Source organism: Pteronotus mesoamericanus, unplaced genomic scaffold, assembly GCF_021234165.1.
Source record: "Pteronotus mesoamericanus isolate MK-2021 breed Mesoamerican mustached bat unplaced genomic scaffold, CSHL_Meso_final contig_20, whole genome shotgun sequence".
In the NCBI taxonomy this organism is placed as follows: domain Eukaryota; kingdom Metazoa; phylum Chordata; class Mammalia; order Chiroptera; family Mormoopidae; genus Pteronotus; species Pteronotus mesoamericanus.
In genome coordinates, this window is record NW_026555085.1 from 24,708,842 (window position 1) to 24,731,159 (window position 22,318).

General features: G+C 33.5%; 1 protein-coding gene across 4 annotated transcripts in view; it reads left to right on the forward strand.

Moving 5' to 3' along the window:
• The window catches only part of ZNF451 (zinc finger protein 451), a 77,480-nt gene that overhangs the window by 24,148 nt on the left and 31,014 nt on the right, over positions 1-22,318 (forward strand). For all 4 annotated transcript variants that reach the window (XR_008528769.1, XM_054569530.1, XM_054569531.1 and 1 more), the window contains exons 4-10: positions 827-952; positions 4,878-4,989; positions 9,693-9,843; positions 11,498-11,624; positions 15,421-15,574; positions 16,021-16,168; positions 19,763-21,369. Coding sequence is in view for 3 of the 4 variants with exons in the window: in XM_054569530.1 (XP_054425505.1) it covers positions 827-952; positions 4,878-4,989; positions 9,693-9,843; positions 11,498-11,624; positions 15,421-15,574; positions 16,021-16,168; positions 19,763-21,369 (2,425 nt within the window). In the remaining variant the exon portion in view is untranslated. The remainder of the gene's footprint in view (positions 1-826; positions 953-4,877; positions 4,990-9,692; positions 9,844-11,497; positions 11,625-15,420; positions 15,575-16,020; positions 16,169-19,762; positions 21,370-22,318) is intronic.

Genomic DNA, 22,318 nt, shown 5'->3' on the forward strand with positions numbered 1-22,318 from the left:
TTATCAAAAAGAAAAGAATAAGTGTTAAAGATGTGGAGAAAAGGGAACCCTGGTACATTGTTGTTGGGAGTATAAATTGATGCAGACACTGGGTCCCCCTGGAATTTTTAACTCTTAGACTTGTCTACACTGACAAGCAATTCATCAGTTACGGTTCAATTTTTCCTACTCAGTATTGCTTCCTGCTGCTGTTTCTACTTACGCATTTCCACTAAGTTTTAATTCTTTGTATGTGCCCCCCTGTCTCTCTCATTTTGGGGGCAGCAGTTTATACTGTGACATGACTTTGATGAATCTAAGAAGAGGTGTGGACTTACCAGTTTGTTTAGCTTTTTGCTCATTGTTAGGATGGAGTGGCAATGTCTAAGCCACTTTGATGTTGGACTGGGAACTGAAATTTAGATCTGTTTTTTAAAAATCAGTAGTTTCTCTTCAGTAAACACTTTCCTGCCATTGCTGGAAAAACAAAGCTAAGGGTGTTTGTACTTTTAGACTGTGGATTAATGGCTTAATGGCATTACTGTGTAGACTCAGTGCAAAGCAATGCCAAACTTTTCAATTTCCTGATGATTATAAAGTAAATAAAGATGATAAATGTCCTAGCAGCTAGTTTATCTAACTTTGAAAACAGTGGTGCTGGTGAATGATTTGTTGATCTACAAAACACCACATATGATATAAAATATACAAGTCAGTTTCTTAGAAATTTGATAATGGTAAAAGTAAGTAGTTCTTTAATGCAGTAACTCTTTGTTAAATGGATATATGTTCTCCCAAAGCTAATTTTTTTTGTTAAAAGGAATGAAAATTGTTTTTTCACTTACAGGGTAATGTTAAGCATAAAGACCATATTGATCATCAGAAGGATAAAGTTGCTTTAACTCTGGCTCGTCTCGCCCGCCATGTTGAAGTTGAGAAACAGCAGAAAGAAGAGAAGAATAGAGCATTTAGGGTATGTAGCCATACTAATTGTTGTCTTACCAAATTATAGAATTGTTTATAATAAAATTGTGAGGAGAAATATGTAATAAAAAAAATGTATAATTGAATCCATGTTCAGCAAGGACTCTAGATAGTGCATCAATTTAGTAGTAATTCATAATAGCTTTTTACATTTCTGTTTTTAGTTTGTTGGATTCTGATCATATATGTATACAGGAAAAATAGAATTACTTGAGTGAACTTTATTTTTGGGAATTAAAAATCACCGGATTACTCAAAGCAAATGAGCAATTAAAGGGTTTATGATTACTTTATTGCAAGAGTGAAAATTGTTTGTTGGGTTTGAAAATATAAACTGTGGCAAGGTTATTTTCTACCAAATAGAGGCAGATCACTTTCTGAAACTTCACCTTGGCCTTTCAGATTAAATCGATTACTGAAAGGAAGAAACTTGAATCAGTTATAGAAGGGCTATGTGGAAAATGAATACTAGTTTAGAAACGCATGTGATACAGATTTTTTCCTTGACTTGCTTTGGAAAGTCCCAAATGAAATAAATAACTCCCTCGGTATGTCTATTAGGAGTAGAATGTAAATGAGTTGGGTAAAAGAAAGTTTCATAGTAGGATTTTAAAAATGGAAATTGAGATCATGGCTCTTTCCGCAGCCGTTTAGATTTTAGCAGATCACTTTGCTTTGATAGACTTTGGGCTTCAATCTCTAAAGGAACAGAGTTGAAGATGATTTCCCAGGTTGAGATAAGCACTATGACTTTATAATTTTAACATCTGTTTTTGATTCCTTGATTTTGTATTGGTTATTAGAAGTGAATATATACATATTTCTGTACCCTGTTTTAGTATCACCTAATTTAATATAGAATAAATTAATCTTTAGAATTAGGTTTGTTTGGGGAATTTAACTTTATCATGCAGTACCAATTAAATTAGAGCATGGTATTCTGGTTGTATGTTTAAAATGCTCAAGACATAAAGATATTTTAAAAACATTTTGTTTTTTTTCCTGGCAGAAACACTATTCATTTTTAAGGAAGATTCTCTCCTAAAGTTAAGTTAAATGTGTTGTTTATGCGTCGTAGGGAAAATCTTTTGGAGACAGGAGTGGTTTGGAAGCTGCCCTCCTTTTCTGCAGATTCCTGAGTGATGCTAGCTTCTTTTCCCAGGCACTGGTAATGGACACAAATAATAAAACTTTCCTGATGAGTTCATAATCTTACAGTCACTCAGACAACTAAGGTTTTTCTCAAAGGTAGTTTTAGCCTCTATCTACATAAATGTTCATTTGTTGAATTAAAGACTTTACCTTGGAATTGAAGAGTTTTTTGAAATTCTTGTTTAACCAATTGTCAAGAATAAATATATCTTTTCTAGGAGAGAAACTCACACAGGTGTTTTAGCTCATTGTTTGCTAACCATTTATGACTTTTTCTGTTGTTCCTATTTGGTTCTCTTTATGGATAAGTTGTTTTTAAAAACTATTTGACAGAAAACAAAAACTACCCAGAAAGGAAGATAATGAAACTGAAATAAAAATAACTTATTTAGAAGAATTGTAGTATTGGATAACTCTGACTAAAAATAGATATTAGCAGAAAGTGTCTTTAAACTATTCTAGGCCTTTGTGAATGGTGGGTATCTCACTATTAAAGTAGATTTTCCATCTTTTATGATGGAGTGGTTTTAAAGTATAAAAAAGATAATCATTGAAATCTTTGCTGGTTAAATCACTTTCAGAGATATTGTGCTGTGCTGACTAGTTAACCAGCTACCAGCTTTGCTTATTGATATTTCTGGAGTAAGATGACATGCGATAAGGTAACCCTCAAGTTTGTGGAAGGAGCTTTGTGATACAGAAAAAAGGTAGCTTATTTGGAGACAGTTTCAGCCAGCAAATTTTTTTATTTTTATTTTTTTAGCATTGACTATGTTTGGCCATAGAGGTAAAGTTCTATTGTGAGAAATGCCAGAAAACATTTTTTAAAAACATGAAACATGTTTTTTCTTAAATCATTGGCAATTGCTTGAAATAAGTAGGCTATAGCTGACATGTAGTAATATTTAATCTCAATATGGTAATTTAATTTAAGAGTTTCTATTGTGATAGATTTTTGTAAGGAACATTTATAAATGGTTTATTCTTACAAATAAGAAAAACTTTATATTTGGTTAAACTAACTTTGTTTCCCATAGCATGTTATTCAGAACACTGATCCTGTAGGATATACTTAAAAAAAATAAGTAATAGGTGATTTATGAAGTTGGGATACTGCATACTCTCCAGATGGAAAATCATAGGCACATTAGTACTTTAAGGTTTTGGAAGTCCTACACTAAATGAACCTTTTAAACTTTATTTTAAAACCAGTGTTTCTATACTTAAGTTGATTACAGAGAATTTTTTTTAATGTATATAATGCACATTAACATTTTTGAGAATTCATTTTCCATATACTTTGAACAATGTTGTGAAACTTTCAGATTAAAATTTTGAATCTTCCTATCTTTCTACTTTCAGAAGATCCTGTTATATAGCTAACTAGGCCATTCATTATTCTGACTCATGTCTTGCAAATCTAATGTTTGTGAATTTCATTTCTTTTTAAGAACATAGGCTTTTTGAGACACAGTGTGGTGTACTGTTTTAAGTGCGTGGATCCTAGAATCAGATTGCGAGAGTTTAAATCCTGGCATTGCTCTTTATCCATGGGCAATTTATTTGACCTTCCTGTACTTGTTTCCCATTTTAAAATGGGAACAACAGTAGTCCCTATTGCACAGAGTTACTGTGAGAATTAAATCTAAAATCCTTTTACAACAGTTCCTGTCACATAGTAAGTGGTTAATAAATGTTAATTGTTAGGTACAACATGAGTAGAGAATGTGCATATAGATTTATAGATCTATAACTAGAAAGATTTGAGACTTTAGCAGTCTAAAGCATCTAATTTAGTGATTGGCACTGGCCTGCTGCCTGTTTTTGTAAACGAAGTTTTATTGGAATGTAGCTATGCCCATTTGTTCACATATTGTCAATGGCTGCTTTCATATTGCAGTGGCAGAGTTGAGTAGTTGCAATAGAGACTGTATAGGCAACACAGCCTAAAATATTTGCCATCTGGCCCTTTATGGGGAAATTTGCTAACCCTTGGTTTAAGCATCAATAAATGCTTTATATTGACACATAGTAAGTACTAGTAAGTGTCTGCTCAAAGTAATATTATTCACTGAACAACTATTTAATATGCTTCTGTGACTTCAGACTATACAGGGCAAGGCAAAGGTAGGTTTGCAGTTATGAGTACATGAAACAGTATATTCTCTTATTGTTATTTATTAATTATTGTATCATTTTCCATACAAACAACTGTAGACCTACTTTTGCCCTATCCTATATATGGAAAATTGGGAAAAAAATATAAAAGTTTAAAAATGAAACTACTCATTGATATCTTTATTCCTAGAGATAACCATTGAACTTAATAGATTTATTTTCAACCTTTTTCCCTCTCTGCAGACATAGTTACATATAGCTTGAAATAATCTTTGTATTTGGCCTCATTTTTTTAATACTACTTGGTGGCCTGCTTGATATCAAAAGTACTTTCCTACTTCATTGAAAAAGTTTGGTTAGTGTTTCTACTGACTTTAGTGAAATGTACTTACCATAATTTACTTAGAGAGTGCCTTATTGTTAGAGATGTAGGTTGTAGTGAACTGTGTGCAGATATGGATAAAATTGGATCAGCATATTAGAGCATGAACCTTTGTTTTGACTATCTCTTTGGGACTTAGATGGAATTCCAGAGATAAAGGTAATCATTCTTATTTATAATCACTGATATCTCAAAATCTTTTTCTCAAGGAAACCAGGTTAGTAATCATAGTTAATTGTGTTTTTTCCCTTAATGTCTTTAGGAAAAAATTGATTTTCAACATGCTCATGGGTTACAAGAATTGGAATTTATTCGAGGACATTCTGATACAGAAGCTGCAAGACTGTGCGTGGACCAGTGGCTAAAAATGCCAGGTATTCTTTAGAGATCAGAGTGGAATGCTAAGGTTACCTAGCTTCTCTAAAGCTTTATGACATTATGTTTGTTTTATTTGGTTGCTAATGAATATATAAAGTATTGAAATTTAATTTTAGTGGTTCTTAATAATGGCCTACTCTACTAATTATTGTCCTACTTTGGCAAAAGTATAATTTGAGTGTAAGTGTTATAGCTCATTAGATGTTGCCAATTTATTCACTTATGATTTTAGTTATTACATGAAATATTACATATGTCTGTTGGAGGATGTATAACAGGTCATATGAGGTCAGGAAAGGGTCCTCTGAGGAAATGAAATTTAAGCTGCTATCTAAAGGATTACCATTTACTTGTCAGGGTAGCCTATGTAGATATTCTGTGAGTAAGGGAGGCTTATCTTAAAAGCATTGGGTAGCCTCTTTACTTTGCAGATCTGAGATTCTTGGTAGAGTTTCACTGAAACATTTTCCCCTGCTAGATAATTTGGTGGACTTCTTAAGAGCCAGTAGAACTATCCCACTATGGCAACTTTTCTAGTCTGTCTTGTTGAAGACCCACTAAGCCCTTAAAGGCTTGGGATAGCCACAGAAACCTTAGCTGTGGATTTAATTCAGCAGGAGGTTTAACTGCAAAAAGTCATTAGAAATATCTACTCATGCAGTTCTCAGCTTTGAATATGGATATCTTTTTTGAAGTTTTCAGAGGGCTTTTTAAAAATAGAGTCAAACTACCACTTGTAAAATAATTGCAATAATTTGTAGATATTTTGACACTTGGCCATTCCCTGAAACTGTTTTTCCTTTTATCACCTAATCTGTTTTTGCCTGGAAGGTTTCTACCTCATCCATCTCCCTTTGAGATACGTTTTCCTCTTTTTTCTTTCTTTCCTTTGGGGTTACCCCACAGATAGTACTCAACACTACAGGTTGCTAGGTTTATTATACATAAGTCTGGTTGCTCAGCCTTCTTTGATCCTACATTGCTTTATTCATTTCTAATAAAGATTTTACTGTTATGTTGGATTGATATGTTTACATGTCTGTCTCTTCCACCACAGTATATGCTCTGTGGGGATGGAGACCAATGCTTATTAATCCTATTTAGTGTCAGTGCCTAAAAAGAATGCTCAGCATAGATATACTCAATAAATATTAGTTGAATATTATACCAAAGGGGTCTGTATAAACATGCAAATGCATGTGAACACAGAAAACAAGCCTAGAACTTCTGTTCCAAGTTCTTCATTCAGCTATGTAAAAGAATTGTTTCCATTCCATGCCTATGTTAGGAAAAGAGACTTAGAAATTATATGGTAAGTGGTTTTGCCTGTTCGAATGTTCTTTTAAGGCTATAGTTTATAATAAAAAAATCCTTCTTGATATCCATGCATTCATTTCTCAGTAGTTGTTAGTGACTAGCTCTGTGAGTCACCTTAGCTGCTTGAGAATTACCTGGGAACTTTTAAATACATTCCTGGGCTTCACCTCCAGAGATAATTAGGGCATTTGTAGTTTTGAGAAGATTCCTAGATGATTTTCATAGGAAAATGGGCTGTAACTACAAGCTTTTATCACCTGTAAGATCTCTTCTAAAAATTGTTTATCTCATATGAATCTAACACTTTCATGTCCTGTCTAGAATGGTATTGGGTGGGTAATATGCCCCTTTCGGCCTAACCCGTGGCTTCCACATTGTCGGAATATTTTAATTCATTGTAAATTGAATTCATGAACATTTGTTTGTGTATTTACCTGAACAGGCCAGGTGGGCATAATCAGTCATTTAGCCGTCTTTATAATTCTTGGCAAGACTTGGCATTTTTATATCTTTAGGTCACACCAGGTTCATTAGTGGCTGATAGGCTTGAGCCTGGAGTTAAGGTCTTTAGTTATCCTTTTTTTATGTGATTGTTTCATCTTTTTGCTCGGTCCCTGCAACTCTGTAAAACCGAATTCTGGGATCGATTGCTAGGACAGCTGTTTCAGCATTGGGCTGTATTTGGTACAGGTATTTATTTTTCATAAATGGGCTTTAGAGTGATGGGATCTTTGCAGAAGTACATAGCTGGGGAAAACAGAGATGAGCCATTGTACTCTTTAATTTTAAAAAGTGAGATTCTCAGTATCATTAAGGGACTCATTCAATCTATTTCAAAGTATTCAGCTATTATAATCCATTTTTTTAATTAGAAAGTAATTTAAGTACCTTATTTATAATTATTCTAATTTTAGAAATCTCTCAGTATCTTCTTAGACCTTTACAGTTAGGTCAGTTTGCATACATTTGAATACTTAATAACTTAAAAACTGTGCTCTCTATGCTATTAAGGAAAAGAGCTGTTTAAAATCTGTACTTCACCTTTCCATGGGTATAGTTTATTTTCTTTTCAATTGATTGTTTTCTCTGTAAGTCAGAGCTTCTCTTTGGCTCAATAAAGGTCTTTTTTAAAAAAAAAAGATTTTATTTATTTATTTTTATACAGAGGGTAAGGGAGGGAGAAAGAGAGGGAGAGAAACATCAATGTGTGGTTGCCTCTCATGTGCCCTTGACTGAGGACCTGGGCCCCAACCCAGTCATGTGCCCTGACTGAGAATCAAACCAGTGAACCTTTGGTTCTCAGGCCGGCACTCAGCCCACTGAGCCATACCAGCCAGGGCTAAATAAAGCTCATAACGGGTGACATCTGGAATGTAGATGGACAATAAATAAAAATTGCCCTAATTCTTACTGCATTTAAAAATTGTATTGTCATTTAATGCCTCTTTAAGATTAAAGTATGATTAATGTTGTGCTGTTCGTTGTTTGTTGGCTGAACACATTTATAAGCATTTTGGCAACTTTTAAATGTGGCATTTCCCCCAGAAGGACTAGAACAGCTGAAAGACAGTTGAAACCTTAAGCATATATAACCATTTGGGGATCTTAAAACTAGTGATGTTAAAAAAATAATATTCTACTCTGGTTAAATGCTTAGGGGCTTTGAAGAAACTGTCATAAAGATAAATATCCAGTTTTCTGTTGTATGAAATATTTAAGGCATTTTGCCTAGGCTGGTGTGGCTCAGTGGACTGAGCTCTGGCCTGCGAACTGGTGTCACTGGTTTTATTCCCTGTCAGAGCACGTGCCTGAGTTGCAGGCCAGGTCCCCAGTAAGGAGCACGCAAGAAGCACACACGTTCATGTTTCTCTCCCTCTCTTTCTACCTCCCTTAACCTTCTGTCTAAAAATAAATAAAATATTTTAACAAAAGGGAAGTATTTTAGGCATTTAATTTAAACAATCCGCAAGAAACAATAAAAGAGACAACAAACGATCTTTATATTAGTATCATCCTGGCAGCTTTACAATTCTTTATTTATACAACATAGTTCTAAATTTTCCATTGTATACCATGTATTGAGAGTTCCATGAGAACGACATTTGGCAAACGGTATTAGTATACAAGACTTGTGTGACTGTAAGACCAAAATTATAAAGAAAGAAAAGGGAAGAAGAATGGACCAGAGTAAGAGCTAATTCATTAAGACAAGGTAATGATGGGCAGACTATTGGGTTGGCCAGAAAGTTCGTTTAGATTTTTCTGTAAGATGGCTCTAATAAGTGCTTGGTTGTCTCTGACTTCATTCAGAACAATTTTGTTAGATTGTATTGGAACAACTATCATATCAGTCAGTCTGCATTAAAAAAAAAACTTACCAAAATTGGTGAATTTTTGCGCAGCCATTTTAATATTGAAGATATGTAACATTTTCATCATATTATCCTTTTTTTATTTCAAGGAAGGTAAAAACATAACTGAAACACAAAGAGTTGTGCAGTGTATGAAGAAGGTGCTGTGACTGATCGAATGTGTCAGAAATGGTTTGTGAAGTTTCTTGGTACTATTGACATTTTCGCCAAATAATTTTTTGCTGTGAGGCTCTCTTTTGCATTGAAAGATGTTTAGTGGCACCCTTGGCCTCCACCTACAAGAAGCCAATAGCAGGAGATAGCTGACATACTCAAAATACCCAAATCAATAAAGTTACTGGTGAAAATGAAAAATGTGTCTTTTAGTTTATGGGAAAAAGACTTTTTGGCCAACTCAATATTTTCTAACTCCTTTTGAAAGGAGAAAAAGGGAAGGGACAAAATAGGATAAAGAGAAGAGAAATGGCAAGTAAATCTTTGCTTTGTGTTCTATAAATAGGTTATTGCTGACACCCACATTGCTTCAAGTCCAGGTTGGAGACTCCTTGTTCTCCCACCCTCTCAGTTACATTATTGAACATAATTTTCATAGAACCCACATCCTCTATTATATAACTACTATAAGGTATTTAAGATAGTTTAAGAGAAAACAAGAATTAGAAGAAAAAATCTTTGTATACTTTTATAAATGAAAAGAAAGGGAGGTAAGTTTTCTGTAGAGCAACAGATTTTTTAATGCATTTGATTTTTTTATATTTCTCGGATGTTTAAGGAAACAAATTTTTTTCCTCAAGAGGCTATTTGAAGATGTTAACTGCTTTCCTTGTCCCAAATATCTTTCTACTTTTAGGTTATTATATTTTTTATAAGAAAGCTTATAAACATTTAATTATGATACACCTGGTTAATGCCATATCATGATTTTCATTGTTTTATCATAATTTTGATTACCAGTCCAAAGGACAAATATCTGAAATAGGAACTTAAGATTTTATATTCCAATGACGCAGGACTCAAAACAGGCACAATTAATTCTGGAACAAAAAGTTCATTCCGAAGAGGAGGCCAAATGCGGGTGTCTGGGAAACCAATTTCATGTCCCATAATGCACTGTAACAAGGAGTTTGATAATGGGCACCTTCTCTTAGGACATTTGAAAAGGTAAGCATGATATTCAGAATAGTGGATACTGAAGATCAAGTGAGTTACAGGGTGATTTCATAAAATGAAAGCATCATGTGCCTCTGTCGTAATTATAGTTTTATATTCCAAATTCAAATTGTTTTGTGCTGTCTTGATATAATTATTTACAATTACATTTTTCAGGTTTCCTGGAGGGCTTGGTGAAGTCAGATTCTTCTAATGATATTTTGTCTTTAAAGGCATGTAGCCTTTAAATATGTATTTATTCCTAAATTTCTCATAAAATTCAGAACAGGCTTTTTTCATTGCTGTGCAATTGGATCAGTTTTTGAGAAATCCACCCCATAAATTCAAATTTCTAGAGACATAAAGCACTTACAGATATTTAGCCTAAAGAAAGCTAATACAGCATTGTAAAATAAATGATAAAGGCAAACCAAATGTAGCAAAATTAATAATAAATATTCTATTTATGAAACCCATCTTATTAATTTACTGGATTTTTGAATAGTATAGCATGAGAAAGTAAATCTCAAGAAAGACAGCATTAAAGTCATTAAACATTCTTACCTTCACAATCTCTTTCTGATACTGACTAGTTCAAAGATGGGAATTGAGAGGAGCTCTAAGTCATTATGTTTTCCAGATGTCTCATCCTATTTATGCCTTACTTTATCAAGAGAGGTTTCTAGAGGCAGCTTCAGCATTCTACAAATAAGTAGGTAGTATACTGTATCTTAACTACTTTAAAAAGTCTTTGAGGTCATTTAAAATGACACAGTTTTTTTACATGGTTAAAATGAACATTGAAAGGATTACGAAACAGATGTGCCAGAAATCTTGACATGAGCTTATTATTCTAGTGGTGTGGTTTGATTTATTTTGTTTTAATTTTCAATTACACATTTCATTGAAAATAGTTTGTTTAAATATATACATTATTTTTAAAAAACATGTTACTGATACAATACTGAACTTCTCATGTAAGGATTGTTTAAGTTTTACTCTTAACCAAGATGGCACCTTTATTTTCCTTGATAAACATTTTACTTAAGAGTAGAGTCTCTGTCGCCCTTTGGTGAAACTTCATGAGATTGGGTGTCCATAAAAGTAATTAAGTCCTGACAGCTTGCCAAAGAAGAAAGTTAAATTAGCAGAATTACTGCCTATTCACATTTGACAGTTGTGGTCTGCCTAGGAGAAAGACAACCTTGTTGGTGCCTTTGCCTCCTCAAGAAAAGTGATCCTTCTATTGACACAGCCGAGATCATAGCAAATGTCTTTTCTTCCTGAGTTTTCATGGTCTCCGGTGGTTCATTTTAAATTATTTGTGAGCTTTATGGTAAATTAGTCAAGAAGAAAAGATGATGGCTTTATAGTTTTCAGACTGGAAGTTTACCAGTTTGGCAAGACATTCCTAAATCTATTTTATTGGATCTTGAGCATGTTTATGAAATCTTAAGCTAACTCTTCGTCACTGTCCGAAGGGATTGCTTGGCTTATGGAAATCACTTCGTATTTCCTGAATATGAGGAACATTATTTAATAGGTCAGTAGAAAAGTGTAAAGTTATGAGTGTGTATGTGTGTTTGTTTAGCTTAACAAATGAGGCTAAATAGTTCTGCCCCTAGAATGTGGGCTTTTCTAATGTTACCTCTCTTTTGCCAAGTAGGTTCGATCACTCTCCATGTGACCCAACAATTACACTACATGGACCTTTCATCAATTCATTTGCTTGTGTAGTATGTTATAAAAATTTTGTTACTCAACAACAATATAGGGAACACCTTTTTTCTAAGGTAAGAGGATGTCCTAAGTTAAGAGTAAGTATTTTTTTTCTTGCTACTCTTAAGATTGCAATCACCAGTGATACACGTAGAATCAAACTTGTGATTGTCTGTGAAGAGTAAAATGAATTGGAACATTAAATTATTGTGGACAGGTAAATTTGATAGCTGAAAACCAGCAGTCCTACAGATTATCATAGAACTCTTCCTTTTATGGACTTGCTTTGTGAGCTAACTTACCTTGTTTAAGATGCTTTGTGAATTAGTGACATGATTAGAACGAGAACCATATTCTTACGTCCACTGCTTTTCCCTGCCTGTTAAAATGTTGGAGCCATGTAGTGAATAACAGTTCTTTTATTAATGCTACTATTAAGAAGTATATCTAGTATTTAAAAGGCAGTGTTATATAACTTTCATTAAGTGTTATAACATCTCAAAGAACATGAGTTGATTTCTGGTATATGAAAATCCATGGAATACAGAACTCGGTAACAAGTGTTTACCATATTTGATACTAGACATAGCTTGCAGTAAATGCTTCTTATTCTTTGGAATGTGTCAAAGGGACATTAAAGAAAACTAGTATGCATTAGCTTGTAATGGCTTGTCTTGAATCAGCCAGAAGAGGTCACTAGAAGATTGTATACTGATGAATTCTATTTTGTAAAGATGGCATTCTTCAGTGAAAGGGAAATTGTCACAATTTCCATTGTTTATTTTACTTCCCTTTTCCTTTTATCTCCAGTTTCTTCCATCTAGACTAGTACTTCTCAAACTTTAATGTGCACATAATCATTCAAGAATCAAACTTTAGTGTATACACGAATCACTTGTTAAAATGCAAATTCTGACTTGGTAGATCTGAGGTAGGGCCTTAGATTCAGGATTTCTAACAGGCTTCTAGGTGATGCCAGTGCTGCTGGGCCACACTTTCAGTAGCAAGTGTCTATTGTTTTTTTGACATTAAAGTCATCCAGTGGATATATCACTAGATAACTTCCTGTTTTTTTCCCTTTTTGGTGGTGGTGGTGGTGGTGGTGGTGGTGGTGGTGGACATACTGTAAGCTTCAGTGTGCCTCAAGGTCACTTGTGGGCCAGTCGGTACTACCACTCTCTCATTCTGTTCCTAGGGCCATTTTATAATCAAAGGTTATTTTCCCCCTTGATAGTCTATTTTTCCCAGCCCTAGGAAACCAGTACACTACTTTCTGTCTTTATGTTTTTCCTTTTCTGGACATTTCATATAAATGGAATCGTAGAATATATGGCCTTTTTGTGACAGGATGCTCTCACTTAATGTATTTTTAAGGCTCATCCATGTTGTAGCATATATCAGTACTTCATTCCTTTTTATTGCCAGATAATGATCCATTGTATGGATATATGCCACATTTTGTTCATCAGTTCATCTAGTTGATGAACACAAGCATACAAGTCTTTGTGTGGACATATGTGTTCACTTCTCAGACGAGTTAAGTTATTGGGTCATATGGTAATTATGTTTAATTTTTTGAAGAACTGCCAACTTGTTATACAGTACACTATACCATTTTATTTTCCCACCAGCAATGTATGCAGTTCCAGTACACACACACACTCTCTCTCTCTCTCTCTCTCTCTCTCTCTCTCTCTCATGGTGTATTTTATTTTAATGTGACCAAAAATACAATGGTAAAAAAAATTGAGTACGTTAATCAGACATTCTGTTTCCCATTCCTTCCTCTAGTTTGTAGACAGTATTTATAAATATGCTATACTTATGCAATAGGTATATTCCAATAAAATTTTATGTAGAATTCCATTTTTGTTCTGTTGAACATACCATTTAAACAAGCATTATATTAGAGACATTTATAACTCACAATTGAACTACAAATTACCTATTTTCTTAGTTTAGTTGTTCTTTATTATGACATGTTTGTATAAATGGGTGCCTAACAAATGCCTTTAGTGCTCTTATAATTTAGAAACTTCTAATGAAATGCAGAATGTCTTCATGGTGTGATTTTTTTTTTTTTTAAGATTTTATTTATTTATTTTAGACAGAGGGGAAGGGAGGGAGAAAGAGAGGGAGAGAAACATCAATGTGTGGTTGCCTCTTGTGCATCCCCTACTGGGGGCCTGACCTGGCCCGCAACCCATGTGCCTGCCTGGGAACTGAACTGGTGACCCTTTGGTTCTCAGGCCAGTGGTCAATCCACTGAGCCATACCAGCCACGTCCTCACAGTGTGATCTTTTATGTGGTATCCACCAAATTGAAACAGGATGGGGAATACTGGAAAGAGCATAGGATTTATGACCAAAGATATAAAGCTGTATTTGAATGGTAGCTTTGTCTCTTCTAAGATTATACCTTGGTTGGGGGAACTGGTAATTTTGTTGACTTATCTAATTTTCAGTTTTCATATTTGTAAATGATGAAAATAGTAATTCATGGGGTTACTGTAAGGATTAAATGAAAAAGCACATTTTGAATACTAATATGGTACTTGACGTGTGCTCAATATAAATACAAATTTGCTCTTCTTTTGTTGCATTGCATAAGACTGCACAAACTATTTTGATATCCTTGATGTAAATTTAAGATAGTGCATTTAAAAAGACACAATACAACTTTTAAGGTTATTACTCTAAAGACCATTAACAAGAAGTGAAATTATATTTATACACAAGCACATACATACACATACACACACACACACCCACACACACACACATACACTTGAAAATATTTCCAGTTTTTGGATAAAGGAGGCTCTTACCAGGTTTGGAAACTTAGATGCTAGAAAAGACATACCTGTTTCACTATATAAAAATTTTAAAGTGAGCATATACAAAATTAATAAATAGATATTTGAAAATATTTACAAAATAGAGGATGAGACAAAAAGCTTCAGTAATAAAGTTAATCAGAAGGAGAGGAAACAAAAGTTTTGAAATATGAAGCTAAAGAATGTGAATGAGCAATCTCCACAGAATTGTATGAATAAATGCTTACCTTCACTAGTAGACAGGAAACGCAGTTAAAGTAGAGTCATTTTGAAAAACAAACATACAGTGTCTTTTAATATTCAACTAATACACCCTTTAACCCAATAGGACCACTTCTGATAATGAGAGAAAAGCACCTATAAATAAGGATATATATTCAAGGATGTTTACAACATTGTTCTTTATAGTGGCAAAAAAAAGGGCCTCAGAATGAATACTTGACTAAATCAGTGAAGATCCATAACATGGAGTAGTTGGCAACCATTAAGAAGAATGAATTAAAGCTATACCAGCTGATTTTTAGGGATTTCCATTAGGTATTGTAGAATTGGAAAACAAAGAGGTAGAAAAGTCTGTAAGTTGAAAATATTTGATACAACAATGGGAATTCCTCTTGTATGTTTGTTTATATATATGTAAATTATTAAGCATGGATCAATTTATGGATAAATACATATTTGTAAACATAAGTTACATTGCATAGAAAAGTGAACATAGCAAAACATTAAAAACAGGTGATATGAAAACATGCATTTATATAATATAGCATGTGTATGTAAAAAAGGAAAATATATAAAAAGCAAATATACTTGTACATTTATTGTCACAGAAAGATGGTTATAATTTGTTTTCAAGGAAAAATTAAAAATTTTGCATGTAGGACCTGATTTATGATTTTAAAAAGCTCCATTTTTTGTATGAAAAAGTGATAGAGAATATTCCAAATAATAAATACTTTGAAAGTTGACCATAAGATGTTGAATACTGGTTGGTTTTAGTTGTCTATAATGCAGGTTTGCTCTGTTTTTTTAGGAAGCTGCAGATGATGGACATAAAAACAACCTTCTTCCTCAGATTATTCAGTGTTTTGCGTGTCCAAATTGCTTCCTTCTTTTTAGCAGTAAGGATGAGTGTTTGAAGCATATGTCTGGGAAAAATCATTTCCATCAGCGTTTTAAACTGGGTGGTATGTTCACACTCTCTTCTCTGAAAATTATTAAACTGCTTTAATTTTTGCTGATTTACCATACTTCTGAGATAATTTTTAATTTTTGCTTATTTCTCACTTTAGTGTAAAAACCAGAAGTGAAAGATTTTATTTTATTTTTTTCAAAAAAGATTCCCAGGATTTATCTGTACCTAAGAAGAAGGCTTACTTATTTTGAAGAATGAAGAGAAACTTGGGAAGAAAACTTTCATTCAGAATAATGTTTTTATATATCTATGGTATCTGGGAGTTTGAGAGTTTTTCAGCTTACTCTGTGCTTAAGGCTAGGAAATGACTTTCTTTAGATTTTTATTACATAAATAACCATCTTCTACTTAGTCCAACTGATGTTGAGGAAGGCCAAAGAGAGGAAACATTGGGTCACTCTCTAGTCTTTGCAAGTTACGGTTTATTTTGTCTTACAGATGGCAAGGGAATACCATATCCAATATCATTTCCATCTTTTGCAAAGAAACTTTTGATTTCTCTGTGCAAAGATGTTCCATTTCAAGTTAAGTGTGTGGCCTGCCACCAGACACTGCGTTCCCACATGGAGCTTACTGCCCATTTCAGGTTTGTACGGGTCTAGTCTTGGGCAATAAGGGAATCTGCCTAATACTCTCTTCACCAGTGGGATTCAAATAGTGTTCTATTTCATGTTTCTCTCCTTTTAAAATGAGAATGTACATTTGGCTGGTTGTAAATTAACAAAATTAGCATAATGAGAGGAATTAGAGGTGTTGAAGAAGTGGATATATGGATATTGCTATGAATGTAAAACAAGCTAATATTTCTAAGTTCTGTGTGTAATTTTTCTCTGTTGACTGTTTATGTAGGGAAGTACCTTGGCTTTAAGTTAACCAGAATGGAACATATCATATACATGTGAAAGATTAAATTTCAGTGAAAGGCCAAATTTATCAAATAATCGAGATTTCAGTATGATTTTTTTTTTGTCTGTACAGTGGAAAATAATAAGCAATATACAAAAGGAAAAAAAGTATAATAAACCGATATGTACCTTTCACCCAGCTTTAGTAGTTACCAACACATGGCAGTGGTGTTTCATTTATATTCTCACCCCTTGTCAATTTTTTTGAAGCAAATCATGTCATTTATCTGTAAATATTTCAATATACATAAATGATGAAGACTCTTGTTTAAAAAAATTAATAGTATTATCATACCTTAAAAATTAATAGTTTTTAAATATCAAATACCTAGTTAATTACCAAATCTCCCTGATTATCTCTTGAAGTATTTCACATTTGGATAAATACATATTTGTAAACATAAGTTACATTGTTTATGGGTAAGTCTTCTTATGGATATATGTTTCATTTCTCTTGGATGAATATCTAGGAGTGGAATTGATGGGTCAAAAGAGTAGTTGTGTATTTAGTTTTATAAACTACTAAACATTTTCACAACCCTTCAAGGAAAATATTTCAATAAAACTACAGAATATAATTATGTATATACTGTGCATACTCAGTATAAGTACTGAGGTTAACATATTGAGGTTCTGACTTACATTTTATGAGTTCATATCTTGGCTCTGATTTTATTTCTATTCTTAATTTTTTATTATGGAAAATTTTAACTCTATGAAGTGCATAGACTGGTATAATGAATCTCCATTTACCATCACCCAGCTTCAATAATAATCAACACTACCATTCTTGTTGTATTTATACATCTTGGTTTATTGATACCCCTTAAATTTTAAAATTCTTCGTTTTTGAGATAGAATTTAAATTCGCTGAAATGTACAAATCGTGTATCTTTCACAATTTTGACAAATGGATACATCTGTTTAACCCAGACTTTTATCATAATATGTTACCGCTCTGTGGAAAATTCTGTGTGTCTCTTCCCAATCTTTTTCTACCCTCTCATTCCCAGGCAGTCTTTGTTCTGGTATTTCTTATACCTTACATTGATTTGGGGTTTTTTTCTCCTCTTAAGTTTTTTATGTAAATGGAATCATGTACTGTTGTATGTACTCTTGTGTTTGTTATAGTATCTGTGAGATTGATCCATAGTGTTTAGTAAAGAGTTACTTTTTACTGGTAAGTAGTATTTTATTTTGAATATAGCACAATTTGTTTATTCATTCTTACGTGGATTATTGATAGTTTTTAGCTATTGTGAATAAAGCTGCTATGTATATTTTTACAAGTCTTTTTTTAATTTTAATTTTTTTATTGTTTAGCTGTTAAAGTTCTGGCTTTTTATCCCTCTCCCCAGCTCTACCCAACCCCACCCTATGTACTGGTCTTTTTATGGATATATGTTTCATTTCTCTTGGATGAATATCTAGGAGTGGAATTGATGGGTCAGAAGAGTAGTTGTGTATTTAGTTTTATAAACTACTAAACATTTTTTTCAAAGAGTTGTACTAGTGTGTATTTCTAGCAGCAACGTATGAAAATTCCAGTTACTCTACATCCTTGCCAAGGTTTGGTACTGCCAGTCTTTTTCATTTTAGCTGTTTTGAGTGTCTCATGGTTTTAATCTGTATTTCCCTGATGAATAATGATGTTAGGCACTTTTTCATGTACTTGTGGGCCATTTATCTTTGTGAAGTATCTGTTCAAGTCTTTTGCCTATTTTAAAAATTAGATTGTTTTCCTTTAAACGTGAGTTGGAGTTCTTCATGTATTCTATCTTTTGTCAGGTATGTGTACTGCGAATGTATTCTTTCCCAGTCTGGTGCATAGTCATATTGTCAATTGTGTCTTTTGATGAGCAGAAGTTTTTAATCTCATTAAGTGTGATTTATTAATTTTTTTTTCTTTTTGATTATGCTTTCTCTGTCCCATCTGAGGAACCTTTGCTTATTCTTGTTTCAGGAATATATTTTTTATTTACTTCATTGTGTTTTAAGGTTCAGCTTTCATAAAGCTTTTACATGGGTTCCTATAATCTGTTTTTTAACAAATTTTTGTTGATTTTTAAATAACTAGCATTTGATTTCACTGATGATTGATTCTCTGCTGTTTGCTATTTTTTACTTTGTTGATTTCTGTTCTTTAAACTTTGGGTTTAATTTACTTATCTTTTACTAGCTTTTTTTAAAAAATTTATTTATTTTTAGAGAGGGGATAGGAGGGAGAAAGAGAGAGAGAATAAACATAAGTGTGTGGGTGCCTCTTGAGCATCTCTCACTGGAGCCCACAACCCAGGCATGTGCCCAACTGGGAATCAAACTGGTGACCCTTTGGTTCTCAGGCTGGCACTCAATCCACTGAGCCACGCCGGCCAGGGCTCTTTTATTAGCTTCTTAAGGTAGAAGTTTAGACTGATTTTGGACCTTCTTTTTCTATAAACATTTAAAGTTAAAATTTGCATCCCTCAGGTTTTCATAAGTTGATTTTATTTTCATCAAGTTAAAAATATTTTACCTTTTCCTTTTTGATGTTTCCTTTGACCCATAGATTTACTAGAAATGTGTTTAATCTCTGAAGATTTAGGGATGTAATTTCTAATAGAGATTTTTAAAATTATTTCTTGTTTCCAGTTTAATTCCACTATAATTAAAGATCATACTTTATATAATTTTGCACTTTTAAAATATATTAAATCGATGGGATGGTAGGAGATCTGTTCTTTTTGGAGTTTAGTAGTGAAAGGATGACAGTTAAAGCAACGTTCCATTTTTCCTTTCCCTAGAGAAGCTGATTTGTTCTGAGTTAATTTTTGGAATAGTGTGTGGTCTTTTAATTGAGGCTGACTCTTTAATATAAAAGCAACTATGCACATAACGTAATTCTGACATAGAGTAAATCCGTTCTTAAGGAATAGGTACCAGGTTGTTGAGAATCTTACCATCATATTCCTCCACACTGCCTAATTTTCGTAGAGAAGTTAATAAGTTGCTTGTCTGATAAGATCCTGTATCAGTGCATTTGATACTGTTTTTAGTTTTCTAAAGTTTGAGGTTTTTTTTATGTTTTGATTCTAGTTTTACCCTTTTGTATATAGGATAGAAAGAGACAAAATGTACCTTGAGATGATAGAATATTATATAATCTGCATCTTTATTGAAAAATATCTCTTAGTGCTTATATGTACATTGTTTATTTTATAATTTCTGCAATAAAAGAAAGAATACTCCATTTAGAAAATACTTATGAAAGAGTTTATTTTTCTTATCCACTTTAGAGTTCGTTGTCGGAATGCTGGTCCTGTAGCTGTAGCTGAGAAAAGCATTGCCCAGGTTGCAGAGAAATTCATATTAAGAGGTTATTGTCCAAATTGCAACCAAGTCTTTCTGGATGAAACAAGTACCCGAAATCACAAGCAGAATTTAGGACACAAAGTTCGAGTTATTAACTCAATGGAAGAGTCAGTCTTACTTTATTGCTACAGCAGTGAAGGGAACAAACCTTCTTCTGACTTGAATCTATTGCTAGATCAATCAAAATTTTCATCACTTAAAAGAACTGTGTCTCATCAAGACTCTAGCTCACAAGATTGCAGTACCATTCCAAAGAAGAAGATGAATTTAGAAGATAAAAGCTGTGAAGGTATGGTTTGTGTCCAGAAAGAAAAGACAGTTGTTAAGACCTGGTTTTGTGAATGTCATCAACGATTCCCAAGTGAAGATTTAGTAGAAAAGCATGTTTTCTCAGCAAATACAATGTGTTATAAGTGTGTGGTCTGTGGAAAGGTGTGTGAAGATTCAGGGGTCATCCGTTTACATATGAGCCGGATTCATGGTGGGGCACATTTAAATAACTTTCTCTTCTGGTGTCGAACATGTAAAAAGGAGTTAACAAGGAAAGAGACTATCATGACACATGTGACTGAATTTCATAGTGGTCACAGATATTTTTATGAGATGGATGAGGTAGAAAGTGAAACTGTACCATCATCTTCTACAGCATTGAAGAATAATTTGACTGCTAAGAGTCCTCCTTCAACTATTACAATTATTGATCATTCACCAACAGACAGTCCTCCAAGGGGTAAATGGCAATGCCGAATCTGTGAAGATATGTTTGATTCCCAAGAATGTGTAAAACAGCACTGCATGTCTTTAACAAGTCACCAGTTTCATAGATACAGCTGTGCCCATTGCAAAAAGACTTTTCACAAGATAGAAACGCTATACCGACATTGCCAAGATGAGCACGACAATGAGATAAGGCTTAAGTACTTTTGTGGGCTTTGTGACCTTACCTTTAATGTGGAAGAAGCATTTTTAAGTCATTATAAGGAGCAACACAGCATAGATTATGTGTTTGTGTCAGAAAAAAGTGAAGCTTCAATTAAAACTGAGAATGACTTTCCAGTACTGGAGGCTAGTAACCTGTTAACCTGTGGTTGCCGTGAGAGTTACATCTGTAAAGTCAACAGAAAGGAAGATTATAGTAGATGCCTCCAAATCCTGCTGGATAAAGGTAAATTGTGGTTTCGCTGCAGCATGTGTTCAGCAACAGCACAGAATGTAGCCGACATGAACTCTCATATCCATCAAGTGCACAGAGAAGAAAAGAGTGAGGAGGAGCAGCAGCAATATGTAATCAAGTGTGGCACCTGCACGAAAACATTTCATGATCCTGAGAGTGCTCAGCAGCACTTCCATACAAAACATTGCTTTTTCCAGAAACCCAATGTGGCTCATTTTGGATTTGAAAAAACAAGCCCGTACAAGTTTGCTGCTACTGCCTCACGAACAGAGAGAAAACTGAAACAAGCAGTAAGCTATCCAAAAAATTCAGACATGGAGAAAGGAGCTGAGAATGACCTCAGTTGTCAGAATATAGGTATGACTTTACAACTCTAATGTCTGTGCAGATTTCTGTATTAATATAGAAACTTAAGTATATTACAGCCATCATTTTTGTGAAAGCTAATGATTCAGCATTGAAGCAAAAAAGATGATAGGATGATACATTAGTTAGTTATTGTATCATATTCTTTATAGGGATTTCTACTACTGCTGTATATTCCTACTACTACATTTTGCCAGCCATTTTCTAAACATAGAGGGACAGAGAGTATGTTGGCTTTAAATGTATTTTAGATGTCATTTTCTTTTATAAAAGACACGGGAATTTTGCGAGGTGAAGGAAATTTATAGTGTTTTGGGAAGTAAGATTTGAAAGTTATCCTGGACATATTATTTTTTAGATTTTGGTTTATTCAAAAGATAATAAATCGGAATTATTTTTGTTTCTAATTTGGCCTTATTTTATGAAAAATCTCAAAGGTCACTGTAGAATTTGAATATTTTTATTACGACTTTCTTGGAAGCAAAGCTTTTACTTACAATTAAAATAGGAATTAGAAGTAGAATTACAAATGGTAGCAAGAAACCAGGAAGAGAAATGAGTTAAGGATCCCCTTATTTGTACTTACTCTAGACTTTTCTTCTCCCATATGGTAAGATTAAGTAAGTCTAGAAGAGTACAATATTTTGTTTAGAGGTATAACTTGTTTAGAGTATAATTGTAAGTGTATATCCTTTTTAAATAATTGAATTTATTGGGGTGGCATTGGTTAATTATATAGGTTTCAGGTGTACAATTCTGTAATGTATCATCTGTATATTGCATTCTGTGTGCATCGCCCCAAGTCAAGTTTCCTTTAATCACCATTTATTCCCCCTTTACCCTCATCAGTCTCCCCCACCCCACTTTCCATCTGGTAATCGCCATACTGTTGTCTATGTCTATGAGGTTTTTTTTTCTTTGCTTAATCCCTTCACCATAA